Source organism: Carettochelys insculpta, chromosome 1 (genome assembly GCF_033958435.1).
Source record: "Carettochelys insculpta isolate YL-2023 chromosome 1, ASM3395843v1, whole genome shotgun sequence".
In the NCBI taxonomy this organism is placed as follows: Eukaryota; Metazoa; Chordata; order Testudines; family Carettochelyidae; genus Carettochelys; species Carettochelys insculpta.
The window spans coordinates 168213420-168231182 of record NC_134137.1 but is presented as its reverse complement, the minus strand read 5'-3'; the positions used below and the strand labels follow the sequence as shown (position 1 = coordinate 168231182).

Here is a 17763-nt window from a genome sequence, read left to right as displayed (position 1 = left end):
AGCAGTCAGCATATGTGCTCTTCCTGTGAATTATAAAAATCCGTTGTGTGTAAAATGTGGTGTTTCATGTGAAATTTTGATGGAGAAATTACTTTTAGTAAATTGTGCTGAATCTTCATCCTTAAGATTACTCTAGAGATGTGAGCATTGAACTACACTGTGTTTCTAGTTAAAGATTTATTACAGTATGAGTTAGCATGAACCCAAAAATAAAAACTTGGAAAGTTTAGATCCTCGAAAGGAAGTGAAACTGCACTGTTTACCTGTTGATACTGGGAACCAGGTGAATGAGGATACAATGGGGCATCTTCTGGTGGGGAGGACTCATGTTCATCTGGGGCATCTGGGTCATCTGGCTCCTAAAATTGAAGTAAAATATTACTTTTCCAGTCAAATCCAATCCTGTCCTTAAAATGTAATCTCACAGTTCCTGGGAGACTAACATATCCCCCCACACCCTCCAACGTTTTTTTTAAAAAGTAACATTAAATGGCAGCCTGCTTAATATCAGAGATAAGTCTTCCTTTTGATATAAGTTATTAGTAGGGCCATATCAAATTCATAGTCCATTTTATGTTCATAGGATTTAGAACAATCAAATTTCATTTCAGCAATTGAAATTGGAAATTTCATGATGTCTGTTGTAATTGTAGGGGCCCCGACCCAAAAGGAGTTGTGGTGGTGGTGGTGAGTGACGTGGTTAGTGTAGAAGGGGTTGCAATACTACTACCCTTACTTCAGTGCTGTTACTGGCACTGTCTTAAGAACAGGATGCACAGCCTTGTGAAATGAGGTTTATCAATTTTAAAGTAAGACATGTTGTGTAGCCACTAGGTTAGTAATTTCAAAATAACTGCTGTGTAGACCTACCGTAGATTTCAGGTCTGTGACAGTTACCCTGGCCATCAATTTGGTAGGGCCCCAGTTACCAGATACTACTTTATCTTTTCCTGGGATTGAATATCACCATTCTAATTCAGTTAGGGGTTTTCAATTTTGGAATAAGTTAATGCCAGTACGAACACTAAATAGCATGAGAGAAGATAACTGCCAAACCCATCAGCATTATACAGCTGGCAGTCAGTGGAAATGATTGTTAATTTTAGGCCGACTCTAGCAAATTAAGTTACAGAACTTCTTACTTCTCAAGCCAGAAGATACTGGTAACACACTGCTGCACAACTCAATGTTGTTACTAATGGATAAAAAACAAAGGATTTTGAGCTTTTAAAGCTGTAACTTCTTTTAACTTTTCAATTGTTGTGAAGTGTAATTCTTTACCTCCTCCGGGCAGAGTTCACAAGCTTTTGCAAGGGTCATTCTAGCACTGTGTGATCTCTCCAAGAAGTAACCATTCGATGTTTCATTACTCTGCACGGGGGGAGACCAATTATTATATGTGTATTGTGGATTTCCAGTATATGGCCTACGCTCAAGTTCATCTCCAAGCCATTCTACTGCCCAAGTCCATTTTCTCTTCAAATCTCCATTGCTCTGCAAAGATAGAAAATTGACAATTCAGAATCCTTTTTATTCTTCTAACACCAATAGCTGTCTATTGCCACAAAGTCTACTTATTGGAAAACAGGTTACCATGTTCATGCTAGCCTACCATTTAAACAAAAGTTCAATTTTTCCCCAGAAAGGTAATATGACAGGAAGCACTGGTGGGTTTGGAGCAGCTCCCACACAAGTATTAACATGGCCTGAATACTAATGTTAAGTTTAGCTGAATCCCACAATCCCACTTCCTTCCGCTGGTCTTTTGGCCAAGAAATATTCAAATAGGCTTTGGTTAGAAGATGATAATTTATTCTGTTGTAATTTGCTTGACTTGTTGTCTAAAATTTTGAAACCTGAAATTAGAAGAGAAGAAGGTATCACCTGTAAGATCTGGTAGGCTACAGGACAGTTGCTGAAAAGTGCTACCATGCACTTTATGCACTGGTAAGCTCTTTTCTGATAATGGTTCTTAGAGCGCTGAATGGTGTCAAACAGCCCATCCCTATCATCTGGGATTCCTTTAAGTGCATTGTGAATCCTGGGGGGGAAAAAAAAATCCAAGGATCAGAACTGTTGTCCTCATATTTGTTCATTGGTACATGTTATAAAACAATGATTGGAATTACACTTCATACAATGAAATTACAAAAGTTTATGTTTTTATTACAGAATTTTGCAGTAGACGGGTTCATCAAAATGCGTAAGATCAGAGTAATTATAACAATGTATTGAATCTAAAAGTGTTAAGTAACAATTTAGTTCAGCTTGAGCTCCTGGATATATAAAATAGGAGTAATTATAGATATCACAAAGGCATGATTTCTACTATGGGTTATAGCAATAAAGTTTATACGGTGCTGTAAGCTACATACAAAAAGGACTAATTCCACAAAATAGAGGAGGTTCTCCAAATAGGCAGCCCATCACCCATTAGTTCTCCAAAATCAACGTATTAAAACAAACCCTTTCCATAAACATCTTCCACCCACTACAATGTTAGAACACAGTTAAGTTTTAGAAAGTTGCTTATCTTACACGAAAGGTTGTTTGAGATGCTGTCATCAGTGTGTGCAAGCACCATGTGCTTCTTCACATTCCTGCATAAAAAGCAGAGTGTCTACAACTGTCCCTCACATCCCTGATCAATTCAGAGTCCCATATGCTGTGGAAACCACAAAAGTGGTGTGGCGGAGGGGTTGGGAGAGCCACATGGACATCTCTGAGAATCACAGTTACATTAGGGAAAGTAACCATTTTTGAGTCGGTATCCGTGTGAATTCCATTACAGGAGACTGGCAAATTGTATCTCTTCTGGGAGGTGAGGAGCTTGAGCTGACTTGGCTGACCAGCAAATACAGTATAGTTGTCCACAAACTGGCATCTGAGTTGGCTAGTAAGTCAATGTTTGACTGAAGTCAGTGAGTTAACTCAAGGTTCGTGCTCTACAAAACAAAGGCACATTTCTGAAACACTGAGATGATGTGTTTGTGTCCGCTTGAATGGGCTTTAATATTTTTTTTTCTGGGAGGGGAGAGGAAGTATACCAGTCATCTGATACCAGACTGAGATGCAAAGAGTGATCCATTTCAATATCCTCTGGGAAAAAACGGCCCGACATTCTGAATGCACTGGTATGGCCACCAAAATGAGGAAAGAGTAATAAAGTTTAGAACTGTTCACTCTGTGAATGAAAGCCTTTTAAATGTCCAGAGTATACAGCTTTTTTTCCCCTTGGTGCAGAATGTGGTTTTGAAAAACATTAAGTAAATTTAGTTTCAATGAAATTCTGATACCACAGTCTCAGTACAACGATGTTTCTAAAATGCCATGTAGCAATTCATCCACAAAGACTTGAAATTGAGAGATTCTTCTAAGCAAGATGATAGGATCCAGAAAGGCCATCTTTACAGGAAGAGAGTACAACTGATTGCGGGGAAAAAAATTAAGAACTATTGTATAGGTGCATGAGAAGATGAAAATGCTGCCAATGTGGTAGAGCTAGATGAAATGAAAGAATGTTTAAACTTCCATAGGTGAGAAGATCTCAGGTACCTAAGTCTCTACGGCATAGAACGATAGAGGCAATTTTACCATTTTGAAGTTTAAATGGTGTGTGTATTTGTTCTGAATTCTCGAGTCTAGGTAAAATGAAAATACTCCATTTTTTCTGGAATCAGGAGATTTCAGGACTAGATAGATACTCTTCCCTTATATTCTTGTGAGACTTCTTCTGAGTCTCACAAAAGTACAAGGTTAGTTCTGTTTGCAGAAAGCTCTTGAAAGAAGGGTCCCTCGAAAGAGAGGGGGAAGAGAAGCAGGCAGGAGATAAAGACTGGAATTGGATGGGATACCCACAGGCAATAATGCTTAGCACTCATCTGTTTACCGTCTACTAAAATTGTAGACCAGGCCAACAGAAAGGAGGCAAAGCTGGCTTGCCGAGGTAATGGCTAAGAGTAAGCTCTGGTCTGACTCAATGCTTTTGTCAAACCTGCCACCTCAGAACAGGTGCAGACTGTGTGTTACAGAAAAGAACAGTTGATGCCTCCTGGTTACCAAGGTCTTTCTGCAAGAGTGTTTTCAGGTTGCCTACTTTGGGAACAGGAGGGTATCTTCTGTCTTAGCTGTGATCAGGAATGTTTGTATTCCTAAAGACTGCAGTGTGACTCTAGAGTCCTTCAGAGAATGGAACACTCACCTGTTTACTACAAAAAGAACTCAACTCCCTCAACAGATAGCTCCCCTATTGTGCATTGCACCTTAGCAATGCTCACTTGTAACCAGCAGGCCCTGTACATGGTAAAGCCCATGACCATTAACCTGTCAACCCTTTCCCAAGGCATCCATGATGATATGGCTCTTTAGTAACAAGTGGCCCTTCTTTACAAAGGTCTTCGGGTCTTCAATGCTGCCCTGTGACAGTCTGGTTAGGAAAGTGATTACTGTCACAAATAAGGTGACTATTGCACAAACCGAGCATGACAGTCTATGAAGTTGTAAGAAGGCAGAGGGATAGGGTTTATGTCAAAAGAGAACCAGCTTTCTAAGGTCTCTCTTTTGGGGTACACACATTATACAAAAAATGCCAGATGAATTCCAATCATCAAGATCCCGTCTTGGATTAAGACAGAATTATTAACACTCTTATATGGTACTCAACACATCTCCTCAATCCTCTTGGCTATGAGAGGAAGAGCTGCTGGAGCAAATGGACGCTCTGGGTCATCGCTGCAAACATGATGCTTTTATGAGCGGCTGCATGGGATTCTAGGGAGCAATCCAACTACTGTCCCCAAAGTCTGTGGATACCTATGAAGAGATTCCTCAGGAATCCTCTGGCAATAGTGAGGACATGGTGGATAACAATGGTTAGCAGACAAACAAGGACGACGACAATGGTCAGCAGATGACTGGAGCAGTTGATCTCGCTGACAGCCAGGAAGTTTGTGTAACCCTAGATCTCATCCCCTCCTCCCAGAATGTTCTGTAGCTGGACCATAATGGCAGGAAGGGCACCTATGGAGAGTTCTCATTTTCAGGTAAGCTACATCTAGGCTAAGAACTGTGGCAGTTGCTGTACCTACACAACCCAGGGCCTCAGAACAGCTTGTTAATGTGTCTGGGGACGGAACACCGATCCTCCCTGCACATCTCCATACAGCTCTCAGACAGGTACTCTTCAAACCTTCTCACAAGGTTTTTGGAGAGGTCTGCCTTATTCCAATCTCCTCGATAGGACACTTTTCCATGCCAAGCTACCAGCAAGTAATCTGGCATCACGGCACCACAGAGCAGTGCAGCATTACAACTGGCTTTGTGCCCACACACACTCAGCAGCCGTTCCTTATCAATGTTAGTCCAAGGAGGATAATATCTCTTTCTGCAACCTAGAGGAAGCAGGGAAAGAAGCCTTAAGCTACTATATGACAGCACAAGCTGCTTCGTCATGCCTCGACCACCCCCACTACTCTTCCCAGGCTGCTGGGGGAAGAAAACTTACATTGTCCCAGGCAATGGAGCAGGCCAGGGGGAACCACACAGCAACCAGCTACCCACAGGAAAGCCCAGGCATGGCAGAGCCATTGCACCACTCCCCTCTTCCCCAGGCTGCAGGGGGAAAGGAAATTTTCACTGTCCAAGCCAAGGGGGTAGGGACCACATAGTGACTGCCACAGACCCTACGTGCCCCTTCCCTCATCTACTTGAAGCGGGCACAACCGCAGAAACAGCTTTGGCAATCACTGGCTTGGAAGCATGTCCCCAATCTATGCCTTACCATGGATGGAAGCGAACCGCGTCTAGCAGGTCCCTTAAGATCTCTGTGTAGTCAAAATTTGTCCTTGTATGGAATACATTCCCATTGTCTTTCACAGACGTTCATTCATGAGATTCCTTTGTGTGTTGTTAAACTCATCTACAGTAAATGTATCTTCTTAATGCCTGGCCTTCACTTATGGTTTGTTGCAGTGTGCTCAACAGCGGGCTCTTTGACAACCGCTCCTCCCCACCCCAACACAGCTGTTAGACTGGCACAGAGCCACAGGAGAAAAACAAACATGGAAGATATGTTCATAGAGCACATGGAATCTACCTGCACAGAGAAGGCAGATTTAAATGCACAGAGAAGCAGGCTGATTGTGAAGAGAGGATCATGAGGTGCGGAAAAGAGCACAGGCAGCGTGAATAGGAAACCTAGAATATGTTGCAGCTGATAAGGCAGCAGAGCTCCTGCAGTGCCTGGTACAGCAGTACAGAGCCCCATTGCAGAGCACGATCCCTAACCTCCCTGACTCGTCACCACAGAAGGCGGAGGGGCAGTGGGAGGAGAGGAAGTCAAGGGCAGCATTCCACTCGCAGGGACACTCCTGAGAGCAAAAGGCTGACATTCCCCTACCTGTGATGGCAAAATGCCCCTGCTTAGCCACCTCCAGAGCCTGCCATGAACTCCTTTAGTGTAGCCTGAATAAAAACAATTACGTTTAAAAAAAAAACCCCAAAAATGCATCTTTATTGCTTATGTTCTGGGGGTGGAGTGGAGGTGTTACACACAACCACACATCATTCAGGAGGAGGGAAGGGAAATCTCCTCAAGAGCAACAGACGTGACTGTCATGTTGCTGTCTAGTCATTTATAAAGCTGATTTTCAAAGTGTCCCTGATTAGCAGAGCCCCCCCGCTGTGCTGTTCTTATTGTGCTGGTGTTTGGCTGGCATGAAATTTTCCCCCTTGCTCTCACATAAAATAATGAAACGCACAGCAGGTTGCCACCATGAGGGGAATGTTGCCTTCACTGTGATCTAGTTAAGCCAGGAGACTCCTGAACCTGGGTTTTAAATGGTTGAAAGCACATTCTACCACCATTCTGCACTTGTTCAGCCTGTAACTGAAGTGCTGTCCAGGTTGCCTGTGTATGGCTTCATGAGCCACAGGAGCAAGGGGTAAGCCAGATCATCCAGAATGACTACTGGCATCTCCATGTCTCCAAATGTGATTTTCTAGCATGGAAAGAAAGCCCCAATCTGCACCTTTCTAAACAGACCAGAGTTCCTAAAGATGCACATGTCATGTACCTTTCCTGACTGCCCCACATTGATGTCAGTGAAATGACTCTCTTGATCCACCAACATCTGCTAAAACATGCAGAAGTATCCTTGCAGTTCATGAAATTCTGTGGCAAGGTGGTCTGGTGCCAAGATAGGGATGCGCATTCCATCTATTGTCCTGCCACTGTTAGGGAACCCCATTGTGGCAGAACTGTCCACTGTCCTCAACATTTCCCAGAGTGGCTGTCTTTTGGAGCAGAAGGTTATTAATTGCCTTAGCTACTTGGAACACAGAAGCCCCCCAGTGTAGATATGTGCACTCCTGTTGATTGCCCACTGACCAGTAGCTGTCTGGCATTGCAAGCTTCCACAGGGACACTGCCACATGCTTCTGAACTGTCAAAGCAGGTCTCATTTTGGTATCATAGTCCTTTAGAGCGGGGGAAAGCAATTTGCAAAGTTCCAGAGAAGTGACCTTATGCATGTGGAAGTTTAGTAGTCACTGCTGATCATCCCATACCCGCAGAACAATGCAATCCCACCACTGTGAGCTTGGTTCAACGGCACCAGAACTGGTGCTCCACTGTGTACAAAGCATCAAGTGCAGCCAGGACCTCCCAATTCATCTTCTCTAGTGTCCTCCTGAGTCTTTATCACTCTCATGGCTGCTCAGGCTCTGCACATACTGCATTGCGTGAGGAGCTCACAATACTGCCACAACAGATGAAAGCTCTATAGCAGGCGTGTCCAAGCCGTGGCCCTGGACAGCTAGTAATGCAGCCCCACAAGATCGTAAACTTTTAACATTATGTGATTTATACACATTAACTATATTATATACTTTATATGCGGCCCAAGACAATTCCTCTTCACTCAATGCGGCCCAGGCAAGCCAAAAGGTTGGACACCCATGCTCTGTAGGTTCCATGGTAGCCTTGCAATGGCGTATACAAAGATATGAACAATGGGCGCAAAAACATTTTTTGTCATTGCTTTCCATGGGAAGCAGGAGCAGAGAAGTGCATAATGGGATGCTGACAACACACACCTGCATCCATTCAGGGGCACATTTCTGTCCCATCAGACACTGGAACAGAAAACCATAATGCAATGGGGTAGCAAGAATTGAGAGACAGGTACCCACAGTGCATTGCTGATAAAAATCAAAGCTGGCAATGCTAATGGGGACACATTCCATAAACTGTGTGCCAGTGTGGACATTCACCCATGACTTGTAAAATCAAGTGCTAGAAAATCAACCTTAAATTCAACTGAATTTTTCAGTGTAGCTCTACCATCAGTTTATGATGGGCTCCTAGAAGGGAGTCTTCATTGTCTTAAGTAAAGTCCCCTCCTGATCATACAGGAGACAGATCTCTGCTGAACGCAGAGGAAAAGCTCAGTGAAGGTGACAACGAGCACATCTCTAAGTTGCATGTTGTAACGTGAGGTGATCTTGGTACCAGATATGCCAGTGTCAATATCACCACAGAAGATATTTTGAGTGGAGATGTAGATTTCTGTCAGTATATGCCTTAGGGTTCTATCGACAGTGTCTGTGATGGTGTCTGCAAAACTGACAAAACACTGAGGGTGGCAACATGCTGTGTGTTTCCTGAGCCATGCTAGTGGTTGAGCTTCTCTCTCTAGACATCACACAATTGCAGAGCACTGGTATGTTATGTGGCTTTTCTCAAGACAAAACAGGTAGTGACTATGCCTAATGGTGGAATAAGGCTATCGTTAGCAAAACGAAGCTGGGGGAATTTTGGTTTGCTATAAAGCACGGTATTTGGTGCAAAGTGCCTAAACCCTCTGCACAGAAATGCTGCCTCCATGAAGCTGTTCGACCCAAAGCAGTCCACTTGTTAGTGGAGAGTACGAAAAACAAATTCTTTAGCCAGATCAGTGAAACTAAATGGCAGTACACTTTGACATAGTGAAATGTACCCAGGAGATGAGGAGGAACTAGGAAATGGCCATGATCACTCCACCTTATACACTCTGATAAGGGAGCGTAAGGTGGCACAGACCAATGGACACTGACACTCAAAACACTGAACAGAATATGCATGAAGTACATGCACATATACAGAGAGAGCCACAGTTTGCATACTTGAAAAATCCTAGTTAAACTCTCACGTCTGAATATCCACAATGTGGATATATGACAAGAAGTCACACTATTCAGAATACCAAACCCACATGGCACTTTTGCAAAGGTCTGATATTTCTTATTATTTCAAGGAATGTTCTTCAATCTAAAAGCTATGCAAACTTTATACATCTAGCTAAGCTGATTACACAAATATATGGACACCACAGAGAGGTTCAGACTCTAAGAAATGCTTACACTGAAGCCGGAAACAAACCTCCCAGCCTGAGTAGACAGATTCCGAATAGCCTGGCTCAAGCTAGATAAAAACAGCAGCAAGGGTGATGTGGCTTGAGTGACAGCTCAGGCTCTCATGCCTATGCCACACTGTAGGTCCCAGCTCAGCTGGCTAGCCCAAGTCTGCACTGGTGCTACAATGTTCAGAGTTACTTTTAGTGCACTAGTTTGAGCTGAGATAGCACAAATCTGTCTACCTGCACTGGGAGGTAGGCTTCCTCTGTACAGAAACTTGTTCTCAACATGCAAATCACAACTTACAAAATAAACATAAGATCAATCCCCAGGCTTTGGAGCTCAACAAGCCCCACTGCCTTCTCAGAGAAGGTCTTCAGAGATATGTCCAAGTAGCAGCCAAAACCATCAAGTCCAATCCAACTCCAAAGGGAATGACAATGATCCCTGCACATATGCCACCATTTTTTGCAATCAGTTTTCACTGTAACACTTTAAAATGATTTATTAAAATCTAACTACCATCAAGCCATGGCTATATTTCAATAAATGACCAACTACCACATAAACCACATTTATTACAACTTGTAGACCACTTCCATGACACTGTATATGTAATGTTTTGTCTCAGATTGCAGGCATGGTCAGTCCCTTTTTTCATGTTTAAACAGTGCTTTTGACTAAGGCTACCAGAAAAAAAGTGAAAAATATTTATAAAAGTTGCAAAGAAAAAGCATTTAAAAACTCCTTATTTTCTCATTTGACGAGAATCAGTGTTCAACTGGTTTGCACAACTGACACTCTTGAGAGAAAAAATATCCGATTAAAATGTGACCAAATATAGAATGTTTGTGTCGTTGAAAACCACAAGTCTCTCAACTTCATGCATGTCACAGTCTTAACCACACAGGAATGTGTCATGACCAACAGCAGCACTATTAACACAGTACTTGCCATTTAAATTGAATAAGTACTTGATTAGAATTTTTCCAAAGAAACTGTATGACCTAATGACACTGAGTACCAATAAAGCTGTTTAACTGGAATATTAGTAAAGGTTCCACTGTTACACAGATGCATTCAATCGGTGCATAAGTGGCTAAGCAACATTCTGCCAGTTCTGAAAAAATGAAATTCTAAGCTCCAAATACAGAAGCTGCCGAATTTAAAAGCAGGGATAAAAGTAAAGTAAGATGAGTATCAGTTTTGTCCTTATGTCAGTAGAGTATGTCTCTTCAACAGTGGAGCCCCAAATTATAAAAAGATGGGATTTTACCACAAAATGGGAAAAAAAGAATACTAACCTGTGGGTCTGCCAAGAGTCCTCAATTAACAGGATCTGCAAAAGCAGATCTAAGTAAGGTCGAAGTTCATAGGTGTATGAATATGCAACCTGAAAAGAAGTGAAAAAGAAGTGAAAATTACATGTAAGAAAAACATTTCTTAAACATGATGTTGCAATAGAGATAACTGGCAGGAGTCAGATGGTTGCAATATTTATGTTCTGAATACTTAATCTGGCTTCTCTGTTGCTCTCCCTTAGACAGTTAGTTCTCCCTCTGGGGCCTTTGTTTCCCCAGGATGAGTTTGGCAAAACTCCCTCAACTCCTGCGAATTTTGACACATATGACGGTGGTAGCAAGTGGAGCATAAAACATGAATCAGGTCCCTTCCTGATTGCTGCATCAAACCATCTCTCTCTATTGAAAGATATAAATAGTGATATTTCAGCAATCCAACTAGTTACTTCAGCTGTATAGCAGGTGAATCTCGAGATAAGACCAAAGTGATTTAAAAAGAAAAGAAAATGGCTCAAAAATAAAACTAAAAAAACCTGCAAAAATGAAAAAAAAAACCTGAAATCTGAGTGGAGGAAGGTGCAAGAATAAGAATGCTGTGTGAAAAAAATGCATCTTCAAAGAAGCAGAACAAGAACTGAATACCTTCTGTTGCAATTCTTGCTTCTCGAGAGCAAGCAACATAAAGGTTATCCCAAAAGCGAACGTAAACTGCAATTAACTGTAATAAGCACTAATACTAATGTGAAAGTTTTTAAAAATATCAATGGACATTCCAGCCTGTCTGAGGAATATAAATGTCATGGGGAATAAAACTAGTCCATCTTAAAATAAGGGACACCCAAATATAAACCAAAACATTTACTGGTGGGGAGGGGAGAAGGAAATGTGACCTCGCTTACCTAGGAAAGAATTTCTAGACTAGAGGCTGTATAGTAACAGAGAGGTAGCCGTGTTTAGCCTGTAGTCCAACACAACAAAACAGCTGAAATGCAGCACTTTAAAGACTAACAAAACGATTTATTCAGTGACAAGCTTTTGTGGGCAGACCCACTTCATCAGATCATTGATCTGTCCCACAAAAGCTCATCACTGAATAAATCGTTTTGTTAGTCTTTGAAGTGCTACATTTCTGCTGTTTTGTTTTGTTAGACTAGAGGCTGGAATCCAAACATCAGGTCCTCCCCTAAAGGCTGAATCCAAGTAAATACGTTTTGTAAATATGTGAGAGAACTACATAGCTGTTTTGCAGATCTTTATGAGAGAGACATTTCAGACTGACAATCATAGCTTTGGCTCTAACCAGGGGAGCCCTGACATAGCTTTTCATCTTCACACCAGCCACATCAATATGGATGTCTCTGGAATCATCTTCATGGTTATCTTTGCATTCAAAAATAGACTGAAAAGAAGGAATCATTCCTTGTTTCTCTTCAAGAGTGGGTGGCTCTAATGGTGTGAAATTTCACAATGGGTTATATACACCCTTCAATTATCTGTGTGGATTTGGTTTTGTTTCTATTAACACATTTTTAAAAGGACATCTGACGTTGGGTTCGGACTGAAAATTTGTCTTGGCAGTCCTAAATTTTCATTCTTGGTGAGAAAGCTTTTCAAGATCTATCTACAAAAGACCTGTCAAAAGTAGGTTCAAGAAACCCAGTGCAAAGGGGAAGGGTTAAATGCTGGATTTAAGGTCAGTTTTAGCCATTACTCACACTAAAATGTGAAGCTTACATATTGTGCGTGTAAGTCAGCTTGATGGGAAGATACTGACTCACAGAAGCCCGGGTGATTCATGGGCAGGCCTAGTATGTGAAAATATGACTTGTTGAAAGGGTACATGTAATCTTTAGTCACCCTTTATTAAACTACTATATAAAACACCCATAATCAATAGTGTTGGAGAAAAATCTGGTGTGGTGAATGCAGAAAGAAAAATTGTGTACGGTCTGTGGTGCACAGTAATAGTTATAAAACTGTGGTGGATGTTTGTGAATGGAGTTTATACCAATGTGAGCAAACTTTTTACATCGGACTCCCCTTTTCATCCCTGCAATCAGCCGGGCCCCCAACCTGTCTATTAAATCCAAACTAATGGAAATTTCTCTTACATTCCTATGGGGGGGGGGGGAGCGAACCCTTTTGGATGTGCCAGTCTATGTGAGGCAGTAACAAACTGCAATGTTGAAAGGCCAATAATGTACAGAATGGGAGAGAGGGTACTTGCTATATGGATGGAGACAAAGCATATTTGAAGAGCCACCTTCCCCAACCCTCCCAATCCACTATTAAAACAAAAAATTCACTCTGTTTAAAGAGCGCTGCCAACTCCAGCAGTCTCAGGTATTTCATGTTGCTGTTTCAAGAGCCTGACCCAGCTTGGCAGAGGAAAAGCAACAGTTCCCTGCTGTTTAGAGAGTCCTCCCCTTCCCCCTTTTCCAGCCCACAAAAGCAGCCTTTTAAAGTAAACAAAAGAACTGTATCAAAGAGCAACATAATAGCACTTTAAAAAAAAAAAGGCCTGGATTCTCTCAAGGGAAGCTGAAATCAGGGGCTGTGCAGGTTAAACCTCACCCCAACTCAGATGATTCTGCAAAATGTGAAGGGTCGGGGGGGGCGGGGCGCTAGAAACAAAAGCAGACCCCCCCACTTTGTGCACCTCTAGTCTATACCATTGGGTGTCTTAATTTTTATTTCCTTGTGTATGTTTGGGTCAGGTATACTGAGTGTATAGGAAATCCAACTGCTTCACAATGGACTTTGCGTAGTAATAACAAAAATGCATGATGACTATTTACACAGTCCTTTTAGTAATACCATTGCCCAGTGAATTCCTGTTGAAGGAAACTACGTAGAGTGTACTGTAAGAGATTTACTGCAGTTCAAATAATCCCTGTAAGACCTTTTAGAAACAAAATTATAAGGAAAATTCTCCTTGGGATGCACATGCCAGCTAAAAAAATAAAGTACTGAGCAGATGATTTAGCAAATGCACCTAAGTTTTGCAACATACTTAGTAGAAACAAAAAAGGACACCGAAAGAGATAAATTAATGAAACTGCAGCTCCTTTGCTAATTGCAGCTAGCAGGGAACTAACTGCACTGCTAAAGATGAAGTGTTTACAGTCTGTAGGTGGTGACACAAAAAGTCCAATTTGATCTGGTTATACTATATATCCAGTTATTATTGCTTTTGGAAATCTTAATTCTTAGGAGCTAGAGGAATTCTATCAATACTGCAGTATGAAGCACCAAGAGAATCTTAACAGAAGGCACCCAAAGAGAAGATTATCAAAACAATTTCTCAGATTACTATCAACTCTTCCTATCTGGAATATTTTTACACTTACAGATCCACAAACTCATCCCACATCTGCTTCCCCGGTTTTTGTTTTCTTTTTTTTTTTTTTTACCTGCCAGAGAAGTTCACTTAGGACAGTGGAAGAGAACTGAGGATTTTCCCAACAGCAGAAACGAAGCAATTTGATAGTTTCTTCTGAGTTGCTGCAGTCTTCAATAATTTTCTTCACATAGCTAGTTCGTACGAACAAAATGTCTGCCACATTCTGCTGAAGTGCCATTATAGGTTGTGACAAATTAGGATCACCATAAGGGTTTGAAAGTGGGGGATTACCTACAATAAACAGTTAATACTTATGAACAGTACTTACATACTTTTTAATATAAATTAATACCTAGTTAAACTTCTGGGACTTAACCAATGAAAGACACATTTGGTATATTCAGTGATAAGACTTAAAATCAGATAATGAATTGATGATGATCTATCCCCTCTGTGAAAAGTTATCTGGTATGAAGAGCTAGATCCTCCGACACTGAGGCAGGGGACTTGTGTGTGAGCAAACTACCTCTTCTCTCATGGAACATTACTAGGGTGACCATACTCCCCAAGGCTAAATACGGGACACCCTAAGGACAGGGGGTGTCCTGGCTAAAGTGGGACAGATGATCACTCTGCATCAGGCAATGGCTGCACCCTTCTTCCCATCCTGACCTCTCACCTCCAGCCTGCTCCTGAACCCTCCACCCACTGCTGCACTTTACCTCCCACTCAAACGCTAGCCCATTCCTGCACTCTCCCTCCCATCCAGACCCCAAACACCCACCTCCAGCTTGCTCTTGCACCCTCCCTCCTAGCCCAAATCCACGTACCGCCCCCCCCCACCCCCAATCCACTGCATCTGGGAAGAGAAACAAGCCCGCAGCAGGTTCTTCAGGGCTCAGTGCTGCGGACTCCCTCACATCACGCAGAGCTCTGGCCCCAGGTCTGCAGCAGGGGATGCTTTGGCAGGGCTCCAGCCCCAGCTCTGTGGCAGGACTCCAGGACAGGGGCGCCGGCCCCGCACCATACAGGGCTCCAGCCCTGGCCCTGTGATGTAGGGGGGGAGGGGTTCTGCCCCCACCACTGTGCAGGGCTCTGGCTCCACTCCAGCCCCCACCAGCAGGGACTGGGGGTGAAAGGGGCTCCAGAAATGGTCCCAGTCCTGCACTGTGTTGGCCCCAGCTTCCCTGGTCCAGCCCCCACTTTCCCACCCCACAGCCCAACCATGCACCTGAGCAAGGACGGGACTAGCAGTGGTATCCCAATGGTGCAGCAGAGGCAGGGGGCTACATTTTAAAAATGGCGGTGGCTGGGAAAAAAGGCCTTATGAGTCTCTGGCCAGCACAGGGAAAGGTCAGTGGGGGAGGGCTAAATACAGGACAATTGGTCCCATTTAAAAAATAAGTCAGGATGCCTTTTTGGATCCCTGAATAGGGGACCATCCTGCCAAATACAGGACAAATGGCCACCCTAGACATTACCAGTTGAGATCAGTGAAAGTACTGGAGCTCCTTTGGTATATTAGAGAAGGACTTATTAGCAAGGTATCTTCAATGAGGGCCATTCAGCTCTGGAATATACTCATTGTCCCACTTGTCGAAGTCCAAATCTGTTTAAAATTTAGAGCATGCTGAAAACCCCAATTGATAATTGGGAATGGTATATGCAGGGGTAGTTTGAATGCATATGGAGGATGGTTGCTGGTGAGGAAGGTAAGAGGCTGTGCAGAAACAGTGGTGGTGGATTTACTTCTGTGGACTTATTTCTCTTCTACGGAGAAGAATTGTGCTTTGCTCCCAATGTTTTAGTTAGGGTTGTATTTTCAGATATCCTGCAAAGCTGCCTAGAGACTCAGACAGATTCTATGTTTATATCCTCAAATCAAAACAAAATCACTGACTTCTGGCCATCAACTATGTACTAAAATTAACAATTAACAGCATACAAAACCATGTTTGTTAATTATGAACAGTGAATAATGTATATTACAATACTCCAATTATTGAACATAAAAGCTTAAAAAAATGAACACTAAGCCAATTAAGCCAAATCACGCAAAGCCACCAGAAGCTTTCTGCAGAATTAATTTTTAGTTAAATTCTGATGACTTGTCACGTATGAGTACCACCCCATTCATTTTTATAAGAATTTAACCCCTATTCTTTTAAAAACTAAAACACCAATTTGTAATACCTTTGATATTAATAAACCCAGTATACCATCCTAATTTTGTTATTTCAGAAAGGTCCAAATAGGTTTAGTGAAGAATGAATTGTAATTTGAGAGTTTTGTATATCAAGATTCCACCACTACAGAATCAAGAAAATCTTTACGCCAAAGTATAAGAAACTACTAAATGTAATAACTAAACCCCAAAAATTGGTGATCCAGTTAATACATTTTATGAACCGTGAAACAATATACATAAAATTTACCAAGTTATAACCAATGTTTTCAATTAAAGAAAACTTGTAAAATTCACTATACCATTGATAGAAGACTGCATACGTGATGACACATTGCAACAACGGATTAGCTGTGACACTACAGTGTACAATTTTCCTAACTCAGCATACTGATATTTGATTGGAGGACCTGGGCCTTCATCCAGAGCCACAAGCATGAATGTTGCAGGTACACTTAGTTTCAGAAGTTGTGTCTTTTCTGCTACACCTTCAGAGGGGACAGAAAAATTACACCTCATGAATAGTACTCAATTTGTTTTTATAAGCCTGTTACTGTTAACATACAGTTTTTGGTTATAAAACCTGAAAAATTTGAAAGCCAAAATTTTCTATTCCTGGTTCTTTCATTTATATATTTTTGGGGTGGGGTGGGAGAGAAGAAAGGCAGCAGGGGGAAGAAATTGAACTAGACTCTTAAGCTTAAACTGAAAACTGCAAACACTAACAGAACTGAAATAAAAACATTCCACAGAGAAACTCATTAAAATTCACATAACTAGAGGTCAGTTGCTAAAAATGTCAGAACACCCATACTGACTCAGACTAATGGTGCATCTAGCCCACAATCTTGTTTTCTGACAGCGGTCAATGACATTTTCAAAGGGAACAAACAGAACAAGGCAATTATCAAGTGATCCCCTCTGTCCAGTCCCAGTATTTGGCAGTCAGAGGCTCAGGGATCTTCTGAATTGGTGGTTGCCTAATACCCATTTAATGGGCATATCCTACAAGAACTTACACACGTTTGGCCTAAACAACATCCCTTGGCAATGAGTTCCACAGGTTAGCTGTGCATTCTGGGAAGGAGTACTTCCTTTTGTGTGTTTTGAACCTGTTGCCTATTAACTCCATTGGGTGTTTGTAGTACCAGTGTTACATGAAGGGGTATATAAAACTTAACCATTCACTTTCTCCACAGGAGTGTAAAAACCTCCATCATACTAGCCCCACCCTGTCATCCCTTTTCCAATTAAAATAGTCTAAGTCTTTCAGATCTGAAATATGAACGTTCTGCCAAACCATTAATCTTTTTTGTTGTCATTCTGTACTTTTTCCATTTCCAATGTCTCTTTCTTGAGATTGGGAGACCAGAACTGCACAAAGAATTCAAGGCATGGGCACTTCCTAGATTTATATAACATCATCATTTTTTACTGGCTTATCTATCCCCTTCCTAGCAATTCATAACATTTTTTAAAAACTACGGCTGCACAGTAAGTGGATATTTTCAGAGTGCAATCCACAATGATGACAAGATCTC

At 41.9% G+C, this 17763-nt stretch overlaps 1 protein-coding gene across 2 annotated transcripts in view; it reads right to left on the bottom strand.

Moving 5' to 3' along the window:
* USP9X (ubiquitin specific peptidase 9 X-linked) overlaps positions 1 to 17763 on the bottom strand; it is a 203372-nt gene that overhangs the window by 4725 nt on the left and 180884 nt on the right. For both annotated transcript variants that reach the window (XM_074995034.1, XM_074995025.1), the window contains exons 39-44: positions 16525 to 16710; positions 14108 to 14328; positions 10698 to 10786; positions 1885 to 2041; positions 1282 to 1494; positions 264 to 359 (exon numbers count right to left, since the gene is read on the bottom strand). In XM_074995034.1, the coding sequence (XP_074851135.1) occupies positions 264 to 359; positions 1282 to 1494; positions 1885 to 2041; positions 10698 to 10786; positions 14108 to 14328; positions 16525 to 16710 (962 nt within the window). The remainder of the gene's footprint in view (positions 1 to 263; positions 360 to 1281; positions 1495 to 1884; positions 2042 to 10697; positions 10787 to 14107; positions 14329 to 16524; positions 16711 to 17763) is intronic.